Genomic DNA, 19,685 nt, shown 5'->3' on the forward strand with positions numbered 1-19,685 from the left:
CCATATTGCCGTTGCATACTGCTGGATGCCACGATAATTGTCAGAGGAGGACAAAGCAAAACGAATGGGAATGTGTCTGGAGAACCTGCTGCGATACAGCGATGAAGGAGAGGATTTTCTCGCTCGCATAGTCACAGACACATTGGTGCCTCCATAGCCAGGCGGGCAGGAGCAGCAGTGCATAGCACACGCTTCTTGATTAGACCGGGGTTCGAGCCCGTGACCACCGAAAACGGAGGATGCAGAAAGGTCAGGGAATGACCACCGCATATCCCTGGAGCAATATGGCCTTAGCTGCTAATGCTCCTAAAAATCAAATAACAAACAAACAAGCATAGTCACAGCAGATGAAACATGGGTTCATCACTTTATCCCAGAGAGCAAACAAGACTCCATGACCTAGAAACATCCACAATCTCCTGTGCGCAAAAAATTCAAAACTGTTCTCAGTGTCCGAAAAGTCATGTCCACAGTGTTCTGGGATTGCCAAGGCATTCTGTTGGTGGATTTCTTGCTGAAGGGAGTAACAATCAATGCACAGCTTTAATGTGCAACATTGGAAAAACTGAAAGCCAACATTCAACACAAACGACCAACTCCACACCACTCGTGAGTGGTTGCACTGTAATCGTTGGGAAACTCTCTCACATCCCTCCTACAGCCCAGACTTAGTGCCTTCAGACTACCATTTGTTCGGCCCTCTGTAAAAACACCTTTCAGGAAAGCATTTCACCACGGATGAGGAAGTTCATCAGGCAGTGCAATGTTGGTTACTGCATGTGGGTACATGCTTCTTCAGTAGTGGTATTGATAAACTGATCCATTGTTGGGACAAGTGCATCAATAAAATTGGAGACTTTGTGGAGAAATAGGGCATGTTCACTTATTTCTTGGTGTGTAATTTCAACTTCATATTATTAAACATCATCGAGAGAAAAAATGTGTTACCTTACTTTTCGGAAACCCCTCGTAGATCAGCATTAATCCTGAAAAGGATTGCAGTATACTGGGAAGGGCTGTGATGCTTAGGCTGTCAAAGTAGCTTCAATATCAGTGTACACAATAGCAAATTCAGATTTAGTTTCAAATGCCTGAAGGATGTATGGATGGATGTCTGTGCCACCATGAGGTTTATTATGGTTGATCTATTTGCAACTGTGAAGTGGAACAGTTTCAGTTTCTGGCATGAGCTGTTGGCTTAATGCTGGAAAGAGTACCTTTTCTAAGAATTTGAGGAGAGTGAAAGAGGTTGAGACAGGTCTGAAATCTTTTGAGCTTGTTGACATTTAACTTTAGCCGGTGAGATTGCAGAGTATTCATTCTGTTGGGCAGAAAATATTCGTGTGGAAAGGACTGAGTTGTAGATTGATAGCAATACATTCAGAATGAAGGCACTTAATGATGAAATAGGCTATCTTATCTCAGCCTGCTGTACTAGATGGACGTGGGGAGTTTATAGCATTTAAAAGTCACTGTATGGTGATAGAAATGATGGAAAGGTCATCTGTAAGAGCAAACTCAGTGCAGAATTGGCTTTGAATCTGGTAATGTGGTCCATCCAGTTATCCAGATCAAGGTTTGAATTAATGATGCTCTGTCTGGAAAAGTATGACGCTCTTTCTTTAGACAAGTTAGCATTGGTGTAGCTCTTTATGGCTGATGGCTTGAGTCGGTTGAAAATAGCTCTTGCTCTGGAATACAGGATCTGATCTTGGGTTGCCAGAGATTTTCCACTGCCTGTGAGGATACTGCTTATTGTGAAAACTGCATGCTAAATCTTTTGTCCACCAAGCTCCAGTCCTTGGAGAAATGCATACAGTTTTGGCTGATGCATAGAGGGTGATTGCATTTATCCATCTGGTGATTAGATCAGCTGTGAAGATTAGGTCACATCCTTCAAGCACATACCATGGAATACACTGTGCTGCCTTGAGGCACTTATTGGGATCAAGAAAAGCTGGAGAAAATATTACCTTCTTCTCCACAATATTATGCCAATTGAAGCTAAGCATAAGCAGTAAAATAAGTAATGCAATTGGGTTATGATCTAATTTGAAGGCTATTTCTTGTGGAATGTTGACTCTGCAAATGCCTGAGCACAGAATCAAATCAAAATAATTAGCACCACTAGTTGGCTCCTCATTAAAAATTGTAAAATTTAATGGGAAGCGATTGTTCATTAGTCACTGTAGGAGAGGGCTCAGATACAGTGGAAGGTTAAAATCTCTGCAGAGAAGATGAGTAGCAGAGGGGTGTAACTCTCGTTATCCAGCCGATAGCATTATCAATTGTTGCAATAACTGGAACTGGGAGAATGTAAATTGCTGCTAGATCAATTAAACAGGCATTAAAATTACGCAATCATGATTACTGCTTCATAAAATAAAGAGTTACTAGAAATTTCATGAGCAAATTTCAGGCTGGGATCTTTGATGAAGATGGTAACACTGCCACCTCTAGAATGTGATCTTGATGTGAAGAACAGTAAAAATCCAGCATTAGCATTGCCATATGATTCAAGGAATCAAGCTTATGCAACATCAGCCAAAAAAAAAAACTTCCACTTCACCCCTCCATTCGTTCGAAATACCTGTCCAGCTCGCCTTAAATTAATTTAGGCTATCTACTTCCACAACAAGGGATGGAAGACTGTTCCACCAACCAACTACCCGCTGGCTAAAGGCAAATTTCCGCACATCTATCCTACATCTGTCTTTCCTCAATTTGAATTTATGCCCTCTCAGGTGATTATTCTGAGCAAGAGGATGAATCCCATCAGCATTGAGCATGCTCAAACCATTCACAGCTTTATACACCTCTATCAGATCACCTTGCCGGTACCTAGTCTCCAGACACTGTAATTTGCAAAACTTAAGCCTTTCTTCGTAAGAGCAACCCTTTGTTTCATTCACTAATCTTGTTGCCCTTCTCTGTACTCGTTCCAGCAGCTCTACATCCTTCTTGAAATGAGACCTCCAGACCTGTATGCAGTACTCAAGGTGTGGCCTGACCATTGCCTTATACAAGGGAATAATCACCTCCTTATCCCTGCTAGAAAAATTCCTGTATATCATTGACAAGACACCATGAGCTACTCTTGCAGCCCGTCTGCACTGCTCAGAGAACTTCATATCTGCCTGCACAATTATCCCAAGGTCCTTTTCATTCTCTACCACTGTCAGTGTAGTACCACAGAGTTGATACGTTACTCTGGGGTTGCTGTTTCCCGTATGTAGTACTTTACATTTGTCAAGGTTAAACTTCATTTGCCACCTCTCAGCCCATCTGCTCAACCTTTCCAGATCCTGTTGCAGCAGCATAGTGTCAGTAGTGTCCTTAACAACCCTGCCAACCTTTGTATCGTCTGCAAACTTGGACATTAAGCTTGATATACCCTCATCAATATTATTTATAAATACAGAAAACAATAATAGACCCAACACTGAAACCTGAGGGACTCCAATAATAACATTAGTCCTCGATGAGCAGTGCCCATTGATTACCACTCTCTGTCTTCTCCCCCTCAACCATCCCTTGATCCATAGCAGCAATTTGCCTCCACTGCCACACTGCTCAAATTTGTGCAGCAGTCTTCCATGTGCAACAGTATCAAAAGCTTTTCTAAGATCCAAGTATATAATATAAAAGTTATTCCCTGCATCCAGTTCTTTTGTGACTGCATCATAGTATCCAATCAAACTGGTTAGGCAAGACTTCCCCTTAACAAAACCATGCTGCGTCCGAGCTATAACTGAAGTCTTGTCTAGATGATCCTGCAGTGCTTCTTTAACCAGTGCCTCCATTAATTTTCCTGGAACAGAAGTTAAACTCACAGGTCTATAATTACTTGTGTCAGCCTTTGATCCTCCTTTAATTGATTTGAAGATGTGCAAATGTGACCCCAATGAATTGGGGTCACATTTGCACATCTCCAGTCTATGGGTAACTCCCCTGAGTTCAAGGAAGCTCTCATAATTATGGGTAAGGGTTTGCTTACTTACTTTGCTGCCTCCTTTAATATAACTGGATAGATCCCATCCACCCCAGGTGCCTTTCTTGTATTTATCTTCAACAATTTTTCCTCCACTTTACTCTCAGTTTTTACAAGATTATCTAGCTTACTGTCAGAGTTGAATGCATCTCTGGCATTCCCCTCGCTGAATAACTCCTCATGTGTGAATGTCGATGCAAAATATTCATTTAGTTTCTTAGCTACCTGAGCAGGATCATCAACAGTTGAACCATCGATATCAAATGGACCAATCTGATTCATCCCCTTCCAGTAAAGAACTCTTTGCTGTTTTTCTTTGCATCCCTTGCCAAAGATTTTTCATAATCTGCCTTCGCCTGCCTAACTTCCTTTGTAACTTGGTTACAGATCAACTTATATCTATCATAAGCTTCTGTGTCGTGTGTTAATTTATATATAATATTGGTGTAAATACACCATAGTTAACCCATATATTTGAGCTACAATTGTAGCGTAGAAGGCATCGTTTTAATTGTATCTCATAATGTGGTTGCCTTCACAACAAGATAGCTATTATTGAGTTACTTCAAATAAATAACGCTTCTCTAGTAGAGAAGGCTACTGTTATTTATTTTCAGCGGTTAATTTATATGTATCCCATGCATTTTTCTTCTCTGCCATATGTCTCATTAGTTCGTCTGTCATCCATTTAGGCCTAAACCTTGAACAATATTTCTTAGTTGGTATGTAAAGCCTAGTAGCTTCCAAGATAAGTTCTTTGAATGCTTCCCATTTTGAATTTGCTGTTGGTAACATCATTAGTTGGTCCCACTGTATAGAATTTAAATACTGTCTCAGACCATCGTAGTCGCCTTTATGAAAGCTAAATCCCTTCCCTTTACCCCTGATGGTAGTTACCTCTTTGAGTAAATCCCACTTCAGCACACTGTAATCACTGCCACCTAGTGGTTCCTTTATCTGCAGATTCTTAATGCATGAAGAATCACTACTGATAATCAAATCAAGAGTATTACTCCCTCTAGTTGCCTCCCGAACATGCTGATGTAGAAAACAATCATCCAATAAATCCACAAAAGCCTTGCTAGTGTGTTAGTGACCAACCCACAAATTCCAGTCAATATCTGGGAAATTAAAATCCCCCATTATAAGACTCTCTGATTTACTGGCCCACTGTATTTCCCTGTACAGTTTCTTATTATACTCATCAGAGTCATTAGGCCTATAGCATACTCCTACTTTCAATTTTGATCTCCCAATGCTTGTCACACCAAACTGACTCAACACTGCACTCACTGTCCAGTGATGTCGACTGGCTTCACTTCCTTGGATTTTATGTGTTTCTTAACTAATAGCATAACCCCTCCTTCCTTCCTATCCTGACTATCCTTTCTGTAGACATACTTCCCAAATTTCACTTCTGCATTCCTTATATCTGTGTGACACCATGTCTCTGATATTCCAACAATATCCGCCTTTGATGCTTTGAGCAATACCTCAAATTCATCAAATTTATTTACCAAACTCCTAGCACTGGTGTACACGCAAGTATACATGCACCTGTTCCTATTCTTAGCAACTCTAACACAACCCATGTGTTTACTTGTACTGCAATGACTCCCAGCAGTCTCTGAAATATCCTGCATCTTGTTTTCCAGGCTTCTGCTCATTCCAATAGAAGCAGTGAGGCACAGGTCCATCTCTATCAGTTGAATGGTCAGGTTCTAGCTATATTTCTGATAAGCAAATTACATCTTCATTGTTAGACAAAAGGAGTTATTCAAGAGTCTCAAGCTTACTTCTGAAGCTCTGGACATTTTGGTAGAAAGCTCTTAAGGGTGGGTTGAAAGGAAATTTTTATGAATGCTGCTCTGTCTGTTGATGATTTGGATATCTCGACGGAGTAGGCCTGGTGGAAATTATACTCTGAATTGGTAGTGATTGAAAAGCAGTGTTATGAGATGTCACATCGGCAAGTTTATAAGCAGTAGTTGGGGCAAGAAAGTGATTGGAGATGGACGTGTGATGTAGTTGCACTAGTGTCTGACAGTTAACAGACACTAGTGCAGTTTCACAGTTTGTTAGTCATGCTGGGAGTGATATCATCTGTTGGTTTTGTTCACAAGGTGAAATTGAAGTAGATGGTTTGGAGTTTTTTGGATCATAAAATAGCTTTATTAGGGAGGGAGCCAATTGGTCACACTGATGTAGATGCAACAGATCTTAAGGCCCATCTGTCGCAAACCACTTTAAAGGAGGAGTAATTCAGCATTCAGTAAATTTGCCAAAGGTAGCTTCAGTATCAGTGTACACAATAGCAAATTCGGATTTAGTTTCAAATGCCTGAAGTATGGATGGATGTCTGTGCCACCATGAGGTTTATGGCCTGCAGTTTTTGGTATGCAGTTCTCCACTCATTGCCACCTCAAAATCCTCAGCTATTTTCAGTGGCTCCAGTCAGGAAATAAAAAGGTTTCAGTGATGGGAGGTTGGGAAGCTAGTTCATTTGTCTCAGAATAGAGGACATGGAGGTACCAATCCTAATCTGAAATTTTATCCTTGATATTAATAGTGTGATTCTTAATTTGAAAAGGAGAGCTGCATGAATGAGGGTTCTCATTAGCTGTCAGCTGAGGAGACAAGACGGGACAGGTAGCAGCAATTTTAGCCCAAGATGATTTGTTCGTGACAGTTGAGCAATGGCTGTTTGGATTTTTCAGAATCAGGTTGTGTGGATTTTTCTCCATGAAGGTAAAGGTGTTGCTTGACAAGAAACTTGCAGATGGAAGCACAGATGGTAAAACAGGTTGATTTTGGGGTTAGGTACCTAATTTGGTGGGCTGCCACTTATGGATTCATGACTGGGACTTTGCTGATTTCTAAATTAAGGAAATGAGGTTCATCTGTAAGGTGATTGTCTCCCTGAGTATTTGGACAACATTCAAATTCAGCGGGATTGTGACAGGTCAAAATATCTAGCTCTGCTGATCGGGTGGTGAATTGAATGTTATTTCTGTTAACTGATTCATTTTGTTTAGGAGATTTATGTCTTGATATATCCAGCTTCGATTTGCATATTACTAATCAATTAACACCAGTAAGAAATTGCTTTGCAGCTCATCTGCAAGAGACTTAATTATTGACTCATTCTGGATTTCTGAATTTGTGTTGTCCTGCAGGCCTAATGACCTGCAAGGCAACAGGGCTTAATGAATCTGATGAGTATAATGAGCAATTGTGCAGAAAAATAGAGTGATCCAGTAAATCAGAATGTCTTATAATGGGGGATTTTAATTTTCCAGAGATTAACTGGAATATGTGGGTTGGTCACTCACACACTAGCAAGGCTTTTGTGGATTTATTGGATGTGATGATTTTCCATAGCAGCATGTTCAGGAGACAACTAGAGGGAGTAATACTCTTGATCTGATTATCAGTAGTGATTCTTCATGCATTAAGAATCTGCAGATGAAGGAACCACTAGGTGGCAGTGATCACAGTGTGCTGAAGTGGGATTTACTCAAAGAGATAACTATCATCAGGGATAAAGGGAAGACTTTTTGCTTTCATAAAGGTGACTACAGTGGTCTGAGATAGTTCTTAAATTCTATACAGTGGGACCAGCTGATGATGTTACCAACAGTAAATTCAAAATGAGAAGCATTCAAAGAAATAATTTTGGAAGCTACTAGGCTTTCATACCAACTAAGAAATATTCTTCAAGATTTAGACCTAAATGGATGTCAGATGAACTAATTAGACATGTGGCAGAGAAGAAAAATGCATGGGATACATATAAATTAACAGGTGACACAGAGGCCTATGATAGATATAAGCTGGTCTGTAACCAAGTCGCAAAGGAGGTTAGGCAGGCAAAGGCATTATTGCGAGAAATCTTTGGCAAAGGATGCACAGAAAAACAGCAAAGAGTCCTTTACTTATGTAAACTCTAGAAGGAAGGGGATAAATCAGATTGGTCTACTTGATATTGATGATATCAAGATAGCTAACAAACTATGAATATTTTGCCTCTACATTCACACATGAGGAGTTATTCAGGGAGGGGAATGCAGAGGTGTATTAAACTCTGGCAGTAAGCTAGATAATCTTGTAATACCCGAGAGTAAAGTGGAGGAGAAATTGTTGAAGATAAACATGAGAAAGTCACCTGGGTGTGCATGGAATCTATCCAGTTATATTAAAGGAGGCAGCAAAGGAAGTAAGCAAACCCTTAGCCATAATTATGAGAACTTCCTTGGACTCAGGAGGTACCTATGGACTGGAAATGTGCAAATGTGACCCCAATCCACAAAGGAGGATCAAAGGGAGACACAGGCAGTGGCGGATTTAGCACTTGAGAGGCCCCAGGCGCAATTCAATTTTGAGCCCCCCCTAAATATTTTCGGTACCACTACAGTGTGCATTCTATGCGCACGTTTTTACTATAGCACGCGCTCTACATTTGGTGTTGCGATTTTAATTCTTATGGTTGCACAATTCTTTCATACATATTTTAACTAATGTTTAAATGAAAAAATGACACTACCATCCCTCCCAAATCTAACATTAATACATAAAATCTAGCATTAATGATAATATGTATTCTACTTCAGATTTACTTAGTTCGCATAGATATTTCATATAATATGTGGGGATATTCGCATAAGAGTTTACTAACTTCTCATATTAAATTATAGTTTTATTCAGTAACGATTTTATTATTTTTTTTTTTTTTCGACCTGAGATTTGAGGTCCCCTCAGTTTAAGAGGCCCCCGGCGCATGCCTCGTGCGCCTGTGTGGAAATCCGCCACTGGACCCAGGTAATTACAGACCTGTTAGTTTAACTTTTGTTCCAGGGAAATTAATGGAGGCACTGGTTAAAGAAGCATTGCAGGTTCATCTAGACAAGACTTCAGTTATAGCTCGGACACAGCATGGTTTTATTAAGGGAAAGTCTTGTCTGACCAATTTGATTGGATACTATGATGTGGTCACAAAGGAACTGGATGCAAAGAATAATTTTGATATCATATATTTGGATCTTAGAAAGGCTTTTGATACTGTTGTACACAGAAGACTGCTGCACAAATTGGAGAAGTGTGGCACTGGAGGCAAATTGCTGTTATGGATAAAGGGATGGTTGAGTGGGAGAAGACAAAGAGTGGTAATCAATGGACACTGCTCTTCGTGGACTAATGTTATTAGTGGAGTCTCTCAGGGTTCAGTGTTGGGTTCATTGTTGTTTACTGTATTTATAAATGATATTGATGATGGTATATCAGGCTTAATGTCCAAGTTTGCAGATGATACAAAGGTCGGCAGGGTTGTTAATGACAGTGCACTGCTGCAACAGGATCTAGAAAAGTTGAGCAGATGGGCTGAGAGGTGACAAATGAAGTTTAACATTGACAAATGTCAAGTACTGCATATGGGAAGCAGTAACTCCAGAGTAATGTATCAACTGTGTGGTACTACACTGACAGTGGTTGAGAGTGAAAAGGACCTGGGGGTAATTGTGCAGGCAGATACGAAGTTTTCTGAGCAGTGCAGACGGTCTGCAAGAGTAGCTCATGGTGTCTTGTCAATGATATACAGGAATTTTTCTAGCAGGGATAAGGAGGTGATTATTCCCTTGTATAAGGCAATGGGCAGGCCACACCTTGAGTACTGTATACAGGTCTGGAAGCCTCATTTTAAGAAGGATGTAGAGCTGTTGGAACAACAGCTCTACGACAGAGAATCACAACAAAATTAGTGAATGGAAGAAAGGGTTGCTTTTACGAAGAAACGCTTAAGTTTTGCAAATTACAGTGTCTGGAGCCTAGGCACCTGCAAGGTGATCTGATTGCGGTGTATAAAGCCTTGAATGGTTTGAACATGCTCAATGCCGATAGGATTCTTCCTCTTGCTCAGAATAATTGCCTGAGATGGTTTAAATTCAAAATCAGGAAAGACAGATGTAGGATAGATGTGTGGAAGTTTGCCTTTAGTCAGCAGGTGGTTGATTGCTGGAACAAACTTCCATCTGTCATTGTAGAAGTTGATAGCTTAAACAGATTCAAATCAGAACTGGACAAACATTTGGAGTAAGTGAATAGGTTAAATGAGAAGGGAGTGTTTTTTTGGCTGATGCTATATAAGCTTGCTTTCTTGCATCATGTGCCCTTGCTAATGCTGATGCATGGACAGTGCAGCTTTTGACAATATTTCTTCGAAAATATCAATTTGGATTTCATCATTGTTAGTGATCTGGGCTTTGTCATTGGCACATGACATTTCTAACAAGTGTTGAGAGCAAAAAATTTTTTCACCTCCAGAAGGCTCTGCTGCTTTACTGCTGATTAACATGGATGCTTTTTCCTAACAGTTGTTGAGAGTATTTGCAGGGAAGGCCAATTTAATGGATAATAGCCATACATTTCTGTACATTTTATCATGTACAGAACTGTATGGCTATTTTTTTTTTTTTTTTAGTCCCTTGGTCTATTGGTCAAAATTTGGAACTGAGAAGCCCACAATGAGGAAACTCATGCATAACAAAATTGCTGCAGATGAAGACCACAATCCATAAACACAGACATGGATGACATGACAAATTGCATTCAGCAGCGCTTTATTTTATTATAGACCATTGCACTGCTAAGTGAACACAATGTCTTCTTATAAATGCACATTATAAATAAACCTTTATCTTACCTCTATGTAATATTCTAGTGATTTTTTCTAACCTAACTATATACAACACTAATTATGATAGCTTGGAAGGGAAAAGTTTGCAATTAAGAAACTCACCCAGTTTCTTAAGTAGATGAAGTAGATGAAGCAATGATATTCTAGAAAAAAAATTTCTTAATTTAAATGTTTGTGATATACAATTTCATTGATAGTAATTTTTAATCATGATTAGGAGAATTCAGTAAGGGACATACATTATGGAATTTAATTATGAGTGCACTGTCTGATCATTTCATAGTGTTGAGCATGATTGGCACTATCAAACATGCTACCTTGTGTGCTCAGAAAAGTTTTCCCGTGAATTTTGATATATAAAATAGCCACTTCTTGTTTGTAATCAGTTGTAACATTTAAAGAATTTTATCTTGAAAGCAAATGCTTTTATTATATTGTTTTAATTTAATGACAGCATGACAATTTATCTCATTTAAGATCAAATTTAACTATCAAATATTTAGGCAATCAAGATAAAAAAATTCCTTTGATCTAATACGAAATCCTGGGTTTTAAGACATATACATTGAAACAAATATGTCTTTTCAGAGGGAACCTCATTCAATACCTGTAGATATCATCCAATATCTGCATATCTATAGACATCATCCAGTACCTGCATAGTTTCATTTCATTTATTTGATAGATTAAAGTTAGTTTTCCTTTTTATTAATTTTCTCAAGACTGAAATTTTCTGTTTATTTCATTTCAGTTATGGAGAGGTGTTATAGCTCGCAGAAAAGTTGAAGAAGATAGACTTAACGAATTACGATTGCTTGGAATGGTAAGACTTTAATTACTCTTCATTATTTTAAGACAGTAGTCTTTTTTTTTTTTTCTTTTTTTTTTGTCAGAGAAGGCAGTTTTATTTTTCATGGACTTAAGTATTACTTCCTGCTTTTGTGGATTTAGTATTAAATCTGATCACAGAACTTCATATCTCACTGCATAAGTGAGGTATGCATAATACCACATAGTTGGTTCTTTAATCTGAGATTACTGCTACTCATATGCAGTACCTTGCACTGGTCAATGTTAAACTTCAGTTGCCAGTTCTCAGCCCATCTGCCTAATTTTTGTAGGTCTTGTTGCAATAGAATACCTTCGTTATTGTCATTAACCACTCTGCCAACCTTTGTATCATCAGTAAACTTAGACATTAAGCCTGATATTCTTCATCAGTATAGTTTAAAATTATAGAAAACAACTATGGGTTCAGCGCTCAACCCCAGAGGACTCCCTTAATATCAGTTCACGAAGAGCAGTGTCCATTGATAATCACTCTCTATCTTTTCCCACTCAACCATCCTTTTATTCATAGCAGCAAATTTTGCTTAATGTCACACTGCTCCAATTTGTACAGCAGTCTTTTATGTGCAACAGTATCAAAATCTTTCTTGAAATCCAAGTATGTGATACTAAATTTATTTTTTGCAACCAATTCCTTTGTTACTGCATCATGGTATTCAATCAAGTTGGTCAGACAAGCTAGCCTCTTAACAAATCCATGGTCCTGCATTACATCTTTAACTAGGGACTCCATTATTTTCCCTGGAACAACAGTTAAGCAACTAGATCTAAAATTATTCATGTTGCCATTTCATCCTCCCCTCTGTGAATTGTTACCTTTGCACATCTCCAGTTCACAGGTACCTCTGCTGAATTCAGAGATGTTCTCATAATTATGGTTAAGGGTTTTTTTACTTTTTTTGCTGTCGCTCTTAATATAATTGGATAGATCCTGTCTGCACCAGATAGCTTTATTATATTTGGCTTCAACAGTTTCCCTTCCACTTTCCTCTCAGTTGTCAAAAAATCATTTAGCTCCCTGTTAGATTTTGAAAAACCTCTGTTATCTTCTTCCCTAATGAATTCCTCATGTTTTAATGTAGGTACGAATTACCTATTCAATTTGTCAGGAACCTGAGCAAGATTGTCAACAGTTAAACCATTATTATCAAGTGGACCATTATCATTATTATCAAATGGAATAAATGTGATTTATTCCATTCCTTCTAGAGTTTACATAAGCAAAGAAGCCTTTGCATCCTTTGCCAAAGACTTCTCTTAACCTTCCTCAACTTGCCTAACCTTCTTTATGACTTGATTGCAGACTAGTTTATATCTACCACAGGCTTCTATATCACCTGGTTAAGGCCCACTATAGCCTTAGTTGCTTTTGCACCAGTAAAACTGAAATCAAATCAAATCAGGTAAAATCTGTATCACCTGATAATTTATATGCATCTCATGCATTTTTCTTCTCTGCCATGAGTCTTCTTGCTTCATCTGATAGCCGTTTAAGTTTAAGCCTTAAACAGTATTTCTTATTTGATATGAAAAGCCTACTAAATTCTACGATTAATTCCCTGAATGCTTCCCATTTAGAATTTTGCAGTTGGTAACACCATCATATAGTCCCACTGTAAAAAATTTAAAAACTGTTTGAAACTACTGCAGTCACCATTACAAAAGCAAAATTCCTCTCCTTTACACTTAAGGGTTCTTACATCTTTAAGTAAATCCAACATCAGTATACTGTGATCACACTGCCACATAGTGGTTCTTTTATCTGCAGATTTTTAATGTATGAAGAATTGCTGCTGATAATCAGATCAAGGGTATTGCTTTCTCTTGTTACTTGTTTAATATGCTGCTGTAGAAACAGCCATCCAATAAATCCACAAAAGTCTTGTTATTGTGTGAATCACCAACCAACAAGTTCCAGTCATTTTCTGGAAATTTAAAACCCCCTATTATAAGACATTCTAATTTACTGGCTTGCTCTATTTCTCGGTATAGCTGTTTCTTGTACTTGTCACTGTCATTAGGCCCATAACTGTTACTCTCATTTTCACTTTCCCAGTGCTTATGTCACAACAAACTGACTGAACAGTGCACTTGTTACCCATTTTGACTGAATGTGCTACTTAGATTTAAAATACTTCTTAACTAAGAGCATAACCACCCTTCCTGTCCTATCCTGTGTGTCCTTTCTATACACATATTACTCTCCATATTCACATTCTGTATTCCTTCTGTCTGAGTGACACTACTCTCTGATATCCCTCTTAACATAAGTGTACATGCAAGTATACATACACCTCTTTTTACTATTAGTTATCCTAACTATAAAAAGTGGTGCTTAGCTTGTTTCTTCAGGGACCCCTAGCAGGTCTCGAAATCCCCAAAACTTCACTTTCCAGGTTGTTGCATGTTCCAATAGAAACAATGCAAGAATCACTTACACCTCTGCCTGCGGCTCTTGTTAATCTATTAGTCAGTGTATTAGTATTAGTATTAGTAATGGCCGCATGGTGCAAGAAAGCCTATGGCTTATGCTGCACCAGCCAAAAAAAAAAACAAATAAAACAATGATAAAAAAATAAATAAAAATAAAATAAATAAATAAATAATAATAATTAATAAAGGAAAAGGAAATTAAACTTATCATCCTATGTGCTTCCCTGACCCGAAGGTACTATCCAGATGACCTTTGAATTTCCCCAAACTGTCAGCCTCTACCACCCATGTAGGCAACTTATTCCAGTAATTTATAACTCATGTCTTAACGATAAATAAGCTCATACACCAACCATTAATTGAAATAGCTCTTTACTGTGACTAGAATTTACAAATTAAAATAACATAGTAGTAGTAGCATGTGATGCAAGAAAGCAAGTGTATGAGCTTATGCAGCATCAGCCAAAAAAAAAAAAAAAAAAAATCACACCATTCCCTCCAAATGCCTGTCCAGTTCCTCCTTAAATTTATTCAACCTATCAACTTCCACAACGACAGATGGAAGTTTGTTCCATCAATTAACCACCCGCTGGCTAAAGGCAAATTTCCGCACATCTATTCTACATCTATCTTTTCTTAATTTGAATTTATGCCCCCTTAGGTTCGTAATCTGAACAAGTGGAAGGATCCCATCAGAATTCAGCGTGCTCAACCCATTCAAGACCTTATACACCTCAATCAGATCACTGCGCGGGTGGCTAGTCTCCAGCCACTGCAATTTGCAGAATTTAAGCCTCTCTTGGTAAGAGGATCCCTTCATTCCCCTCACCAATCTTGCCCTTCTCTGTACACGCTCAAGTAAATCTATATCCTTCCTAAAATGAGGCCTCCAGACCTGTACGCAGTACTCAAGGCGTGGCCTGACCATTGCCTTATACAGAGGGACAATCACTTCCTTCTCCCTGCTAGCAAAATTCCTATATATCATTGACAAAACCCCATGACCTGCCCTGGCAGCCTGTCTACATTGCTCAGAAAACTTCGTATCTGACTGCACAATTACTCCCAGGTCTTTTTCATTTTCTACCACCTTAAGTGTAGTACCACACAGTTGGTACGTTTCTCTGGGGTTACTTCTACCCATATGCAGTGCTTTGCATTTGTCAAGGTTAAACTTCAGTTGCCACTTTAAGAAGTGGCAACTGAAGCCCATCTGCCCAAATTATCTAGATCCTGTTGCAGTAGCACACTGCCATTACTGTCATTAACAACCCTGCCAACCTTTGTATCATCTGCAAACTTCGACATTAAGCTTGATATACCTTCATCAATATCATTGATAAATATACAAAACAACAGTGGACCTAACACCGTACCCTGTGGGACTCCACTAATAACATTAGTCCACGAAGAGCAACACCCATTGATTACCACCCTCTGTCTTCTCCACTTAACCATCCTTTTATCCATTGTAGCAACTTACCCTTAATACCATTCTGCTCCAATTTGTACAATAGTCTTCCATGCGCAACAGTGTCAAAAGCTTTCCTGAAATCCAAATATATGATATCAAAATTATTTTTTGCATCCAGTTCCTTTGTAACCACATCATAATATCCTATCAGATTTGTCAGACAAGACTTTCCTTTAACAAACCCATGCTGTGTCTGAATTATTGCTGCAATCTTGTCTAGATGATCCTGCAATACATCTTTAACCAGTGACTCCATTATTTTACCCGGAACAGAAGTTAAACTAACTGGTCTGTAATTACTCATGTCCCCCTTCGATCCCCCTTTGTGAATTGGGGATACATTTGCACATCTCCAGTCCGTGGGAACCTCCCCTGAGTCCAAGGATGCTCTCATAATTATGGCTAAGGGTTTGCTTAGTTGCTTTACCGCCTCCTTTAATATAACTGGATAGATCCAATTAGTGATTAATTCATTACTTCATACATGCTGTGTGAAGTAATGAAATTTTTGGATATGGCATACACATGGTAAGAATATACCCAGATCCTTGACATAACATGGTCTCTACAATGCCCCCCCCCCCATACACACTACTCAGAATCCCTCCACTATCTGGCAGAGTAGAGGTAGCAAGATTATACACTAGCTGATCCGGAAGCCTCCTAAAGAATTATCAATAGGTTTGGTCCAGTGTGCTAACTAGCGGCCAGCCTGCGAACACCTTTTTAGAGCTGTACCCTTGAAATGTAAGGAAGATTGGATCTTGCCATAATGTCCATCATAACCTCAGAAGTCATCAGTCATTCTGCATGATGGAAGAGATGGGAAAGGGTTGACTGGAACTTAGCTCTGGAGACTAAACATGGGTTCCACCAATTCTGTATTATGAGAGCTGCTTACAGGGGATACACATGAAGCAAATAACTACAGAGAACATATATGAGAGTACAACTCAGCAATGGCTTTCACATCAATGGGCACAGAGATTAAATTACCGCCTGAAAATGATCCATACTGTTTTAGTATACACGGCAAGATTTACCATTTAGTCTCACCACTATATCCAAATGAGGCAAATAAGTAAGGATATGGACAACTTTCTATTTTCGATTCGGCTGAAGCAACAAGAAAATGGCTTGAAAAACAATCAAACCAAGGGTGTATGGCCAAAGTAATGCAACAATTGGATGAGATGCTTCAACAAGTTAACCCATTTGCTGAGTCATATAAATAATTGCATCAAATAATCCAGGCCAATCCAACAATCTGTGCATGGCATTTATAGAAGACCCAGACTTAGATAAGAGACAATGTAATGCACCTACATCCAAAATGGAGTTTGCTGCAATATTTGTTGGAGAAGACAGGGAACCACCTGCAAATAGAGATATATGCATATATCCCACAGGTGACTGCTGTTGAATTATATCGCCACTAAACAAGAATGGTGAAACAAGGATCTAGATTAAACTATTTATGCTATAATCAGAAAATGCTGTATGTTACACGGGGTACAACTAGTAATATATATTCTACTAGCAGGTTTACTTTATTATATATATATATCACATTATGATGTTTACATTTTATATATATATTACACTATAAAGTTTATGTTATGTATATTATGCTATACTGTTACATTTGCAATGTAATTATTTATAGCCTTACTAGATAACAAAATTTCTTAGCTAAAAACAAAAAAATATATGCCAGCTTACATGATTAGAACCTTTGAGATACTTATTTACCACAATTAAAACATTAGACCAGAGTTTGAGCCCATGACCACCAAATACAGAGGATGCGGAGAGGTCAGGGAATGACCACCGCATATCCCCGGAACAATATGGCCTTAGTTGCTAATGCTCCTAAAAACCAAATAACAAACAAAACAAACAATTAAAACTCTACAATTCCATATGCTACAATACCATGTACTATACTACAAGTTACTAGTTATAAGATACAATGCTGACTGGGCTAGCCAGGTGGATAAAGTGCCTACCTGGCAACCCAAAGGTCGCGGGTTCGAATCCCACCTCGGGCTTGGATCACAGTAAAATACAAAAACTTTGGGAGGTGCATTATAGCCACAGAAGCTGATGTGCCAACAGCTAACAAAAAAAAAAAAAAATATAAGATACAATATTTGTGCCAAATCATTAATAGAAAGACTATGAATATTGTCATAGCTTACAAGGTCTTTAGTTAGATTTAAAAATAGACTAACAAATGTGACTAGGACTATTACAACTATTTATTTATTTAACACAATTTAATATGTTAATTAAGTAACTTTTAAACTTTTAAACATTTTTTTTAAAACAATGTTAAACTTTTAACTTCAGCAATAGGATCTGCATTTATTATTCAACAAATTTATTTATTTATTCTTACAAGAAGACAGATGATATAATTTTCAAGTAATCTTATTCTGAATATTTCAACAATGAGTAATGCTGAATTTTTTTTACCCAATACAAAATGCAGATTTACCCATGAACAGACACAACCGTACAACATCTTACACAATAAAGATCACACTTAATGCCATATGATCACATTTAATAACATATACAGTAGAGCATCAGTTATCGGGAATAATTAATGTCAGACTCTTCCAGATAGCAATCTTTTTTGGATAATTGAACATAAGGTAAAATTAAATAAATTCTGTTAAATTGTACTGAGGTAAAAGAAAAAGATTTTAAATTGCATGAAAAAAATTATTTTATTTAATTAAAATAATAATAATAACTTATACATAAAAATTCATACATTTACATATGTATGTATATTTGGATAGGTATTTTACAGCAGATTTTATGTGGAAAAAATTTAAAGTACTTTTTTTAAATAATCTTTGATAGTTTTTTGTTTTGTTTGTAGTTGTGACATATTTTTTTGCTATTAAATCTCTCAAGTTCTTTAATAATATAAATTTTATTATATCACATTCTTCCTGGTTTTCTGCCTATTTCAGTGCTGTTTCTTTTCATTGGCATTTTACCGTAAAAAAAATTAAGAAAAATAATAAATCACATGGTTTCGGGCCAATATTATTCTTACCGAATCTGGAACTAAACTAAACATAATATGAAATAAAGAGAACAAAATATATTGTGGAAAATTGGGTTCACAGAAGCGAATGACTAAACTCTTATCACTCATGGTTTCCGAGAAAACTCATCAGTCCTAATACAACATTTCACCAGATATACAATGTAAAAAAACAGACAGAAATACTCCCGTAGCATAAATAAACATTTGTCTCAAATATTACCATTAATTAATAAAAAAAATATATATATATAAGAAAAATCAGCCTTTCAAATTATTCCGGATAACCGACGTTCTACTGTACTATATTTAATGCTGTAGGAGCCATATGCTGTCTTATGGTACTGCTACCAAAGGCTATTTCAAATGGTACCATAAGATGATTTCATTTAAATGCTCAAGGCATTGCCACAATCATCATCACTTAGATATATAGGCAAGCCTACATTCCAGTTTAATTTCAAATGAAACCTTCCTTAGTGTATGCAAAGCCCTCACTCACTCTGGTTGTGCACCTTTGCAAAATAGCAGACATAGATGTCCTTGTTTCAAAAATTCACCATGTCATCAGAGACATCACACAGTTGTCCTGGCACTTTAGCCAAGTGAATCATAGTTAACCTATCATGCCACTACAGATGACCTCTAACCTAGGAAGATATCTGCCTATCTATGGCAAACTGTCAGAGATGTCTAGAAATAAATGGTGAACAAAATGAAAAGCATTCATTGTCATTGATTCTAAATATTAAACTTGAGGATTACAGGTTTTATTCATTAATGTCTTTTTATCTGTAGATAGACATGTGTTACTTATAAATGTCCACACACCTACACATATATATTATTCTTGGAAGATTTTATTTACAATTCTTCATTAGCCACATTGTTTTATAGGTGCCTCCTTAGCCAGGTGGGAAGGAGCAGCAGTGCGTAGCACACGCTTCTTGATTAAACCGGGGTTTGAGCCCGTCACCACCAAATACGGAGGAAGCGGAAAGGTCAGAGAATAACCACTGCATATCCACAGAGCAATATGGCCTTAGTTGCTAATGCTCCTAAAAACCAAATAACAAACAAACAAACATTGTTTGATGCTGTATATATAAAAACATTTAATTTATCTCTTGTCAGACATACAAATTAGTGTAATACATGGCATCATTTCATTACATCTGATATTGTG

The 19,685-nt window shown here is 37.7% G+C and overlaps 1 protein-coding gene across 1 annotated transcript in view; it reads left to right on the forward strand.

Annotated features, from left to right (window-relative positions):
- The window catches only part of LOC150086753 (dynein regulatory complex subunit 11-like), a 283,392-nt gene that overhangs the window by 77,328 nt on the left and 186,379 nt on the right, over positions 1–19,685 (forward strand). Inside the window, exon 6 of the mRNA XM_090372244.1 lies at positions 11,431–11,502. Coding sequence (XP_090228370.1) covers positions 11,431–11,502 — 72 coding nt within the window. The remainder of the gene's footprint in view (positions 1–11,430; positions 11,503–19,685) is intronic.

Source organism: Mastigoproctus giganteus, chromosome 4, assembly GCF_048544385.1.
Source record: "Mastigoproctus giganteus isolate SK-2022 chromosome 4, ASM4854438v1, whole genome shotgun sequence".
NCBI classification, from domain to species: domain Eukaryota; kingdom Metazoa; phylum Arthropoda; class Arachnida; order Uropygi; family Thelyphonidae; genus Mastigoproctus; species Mastigoproctus giganteus.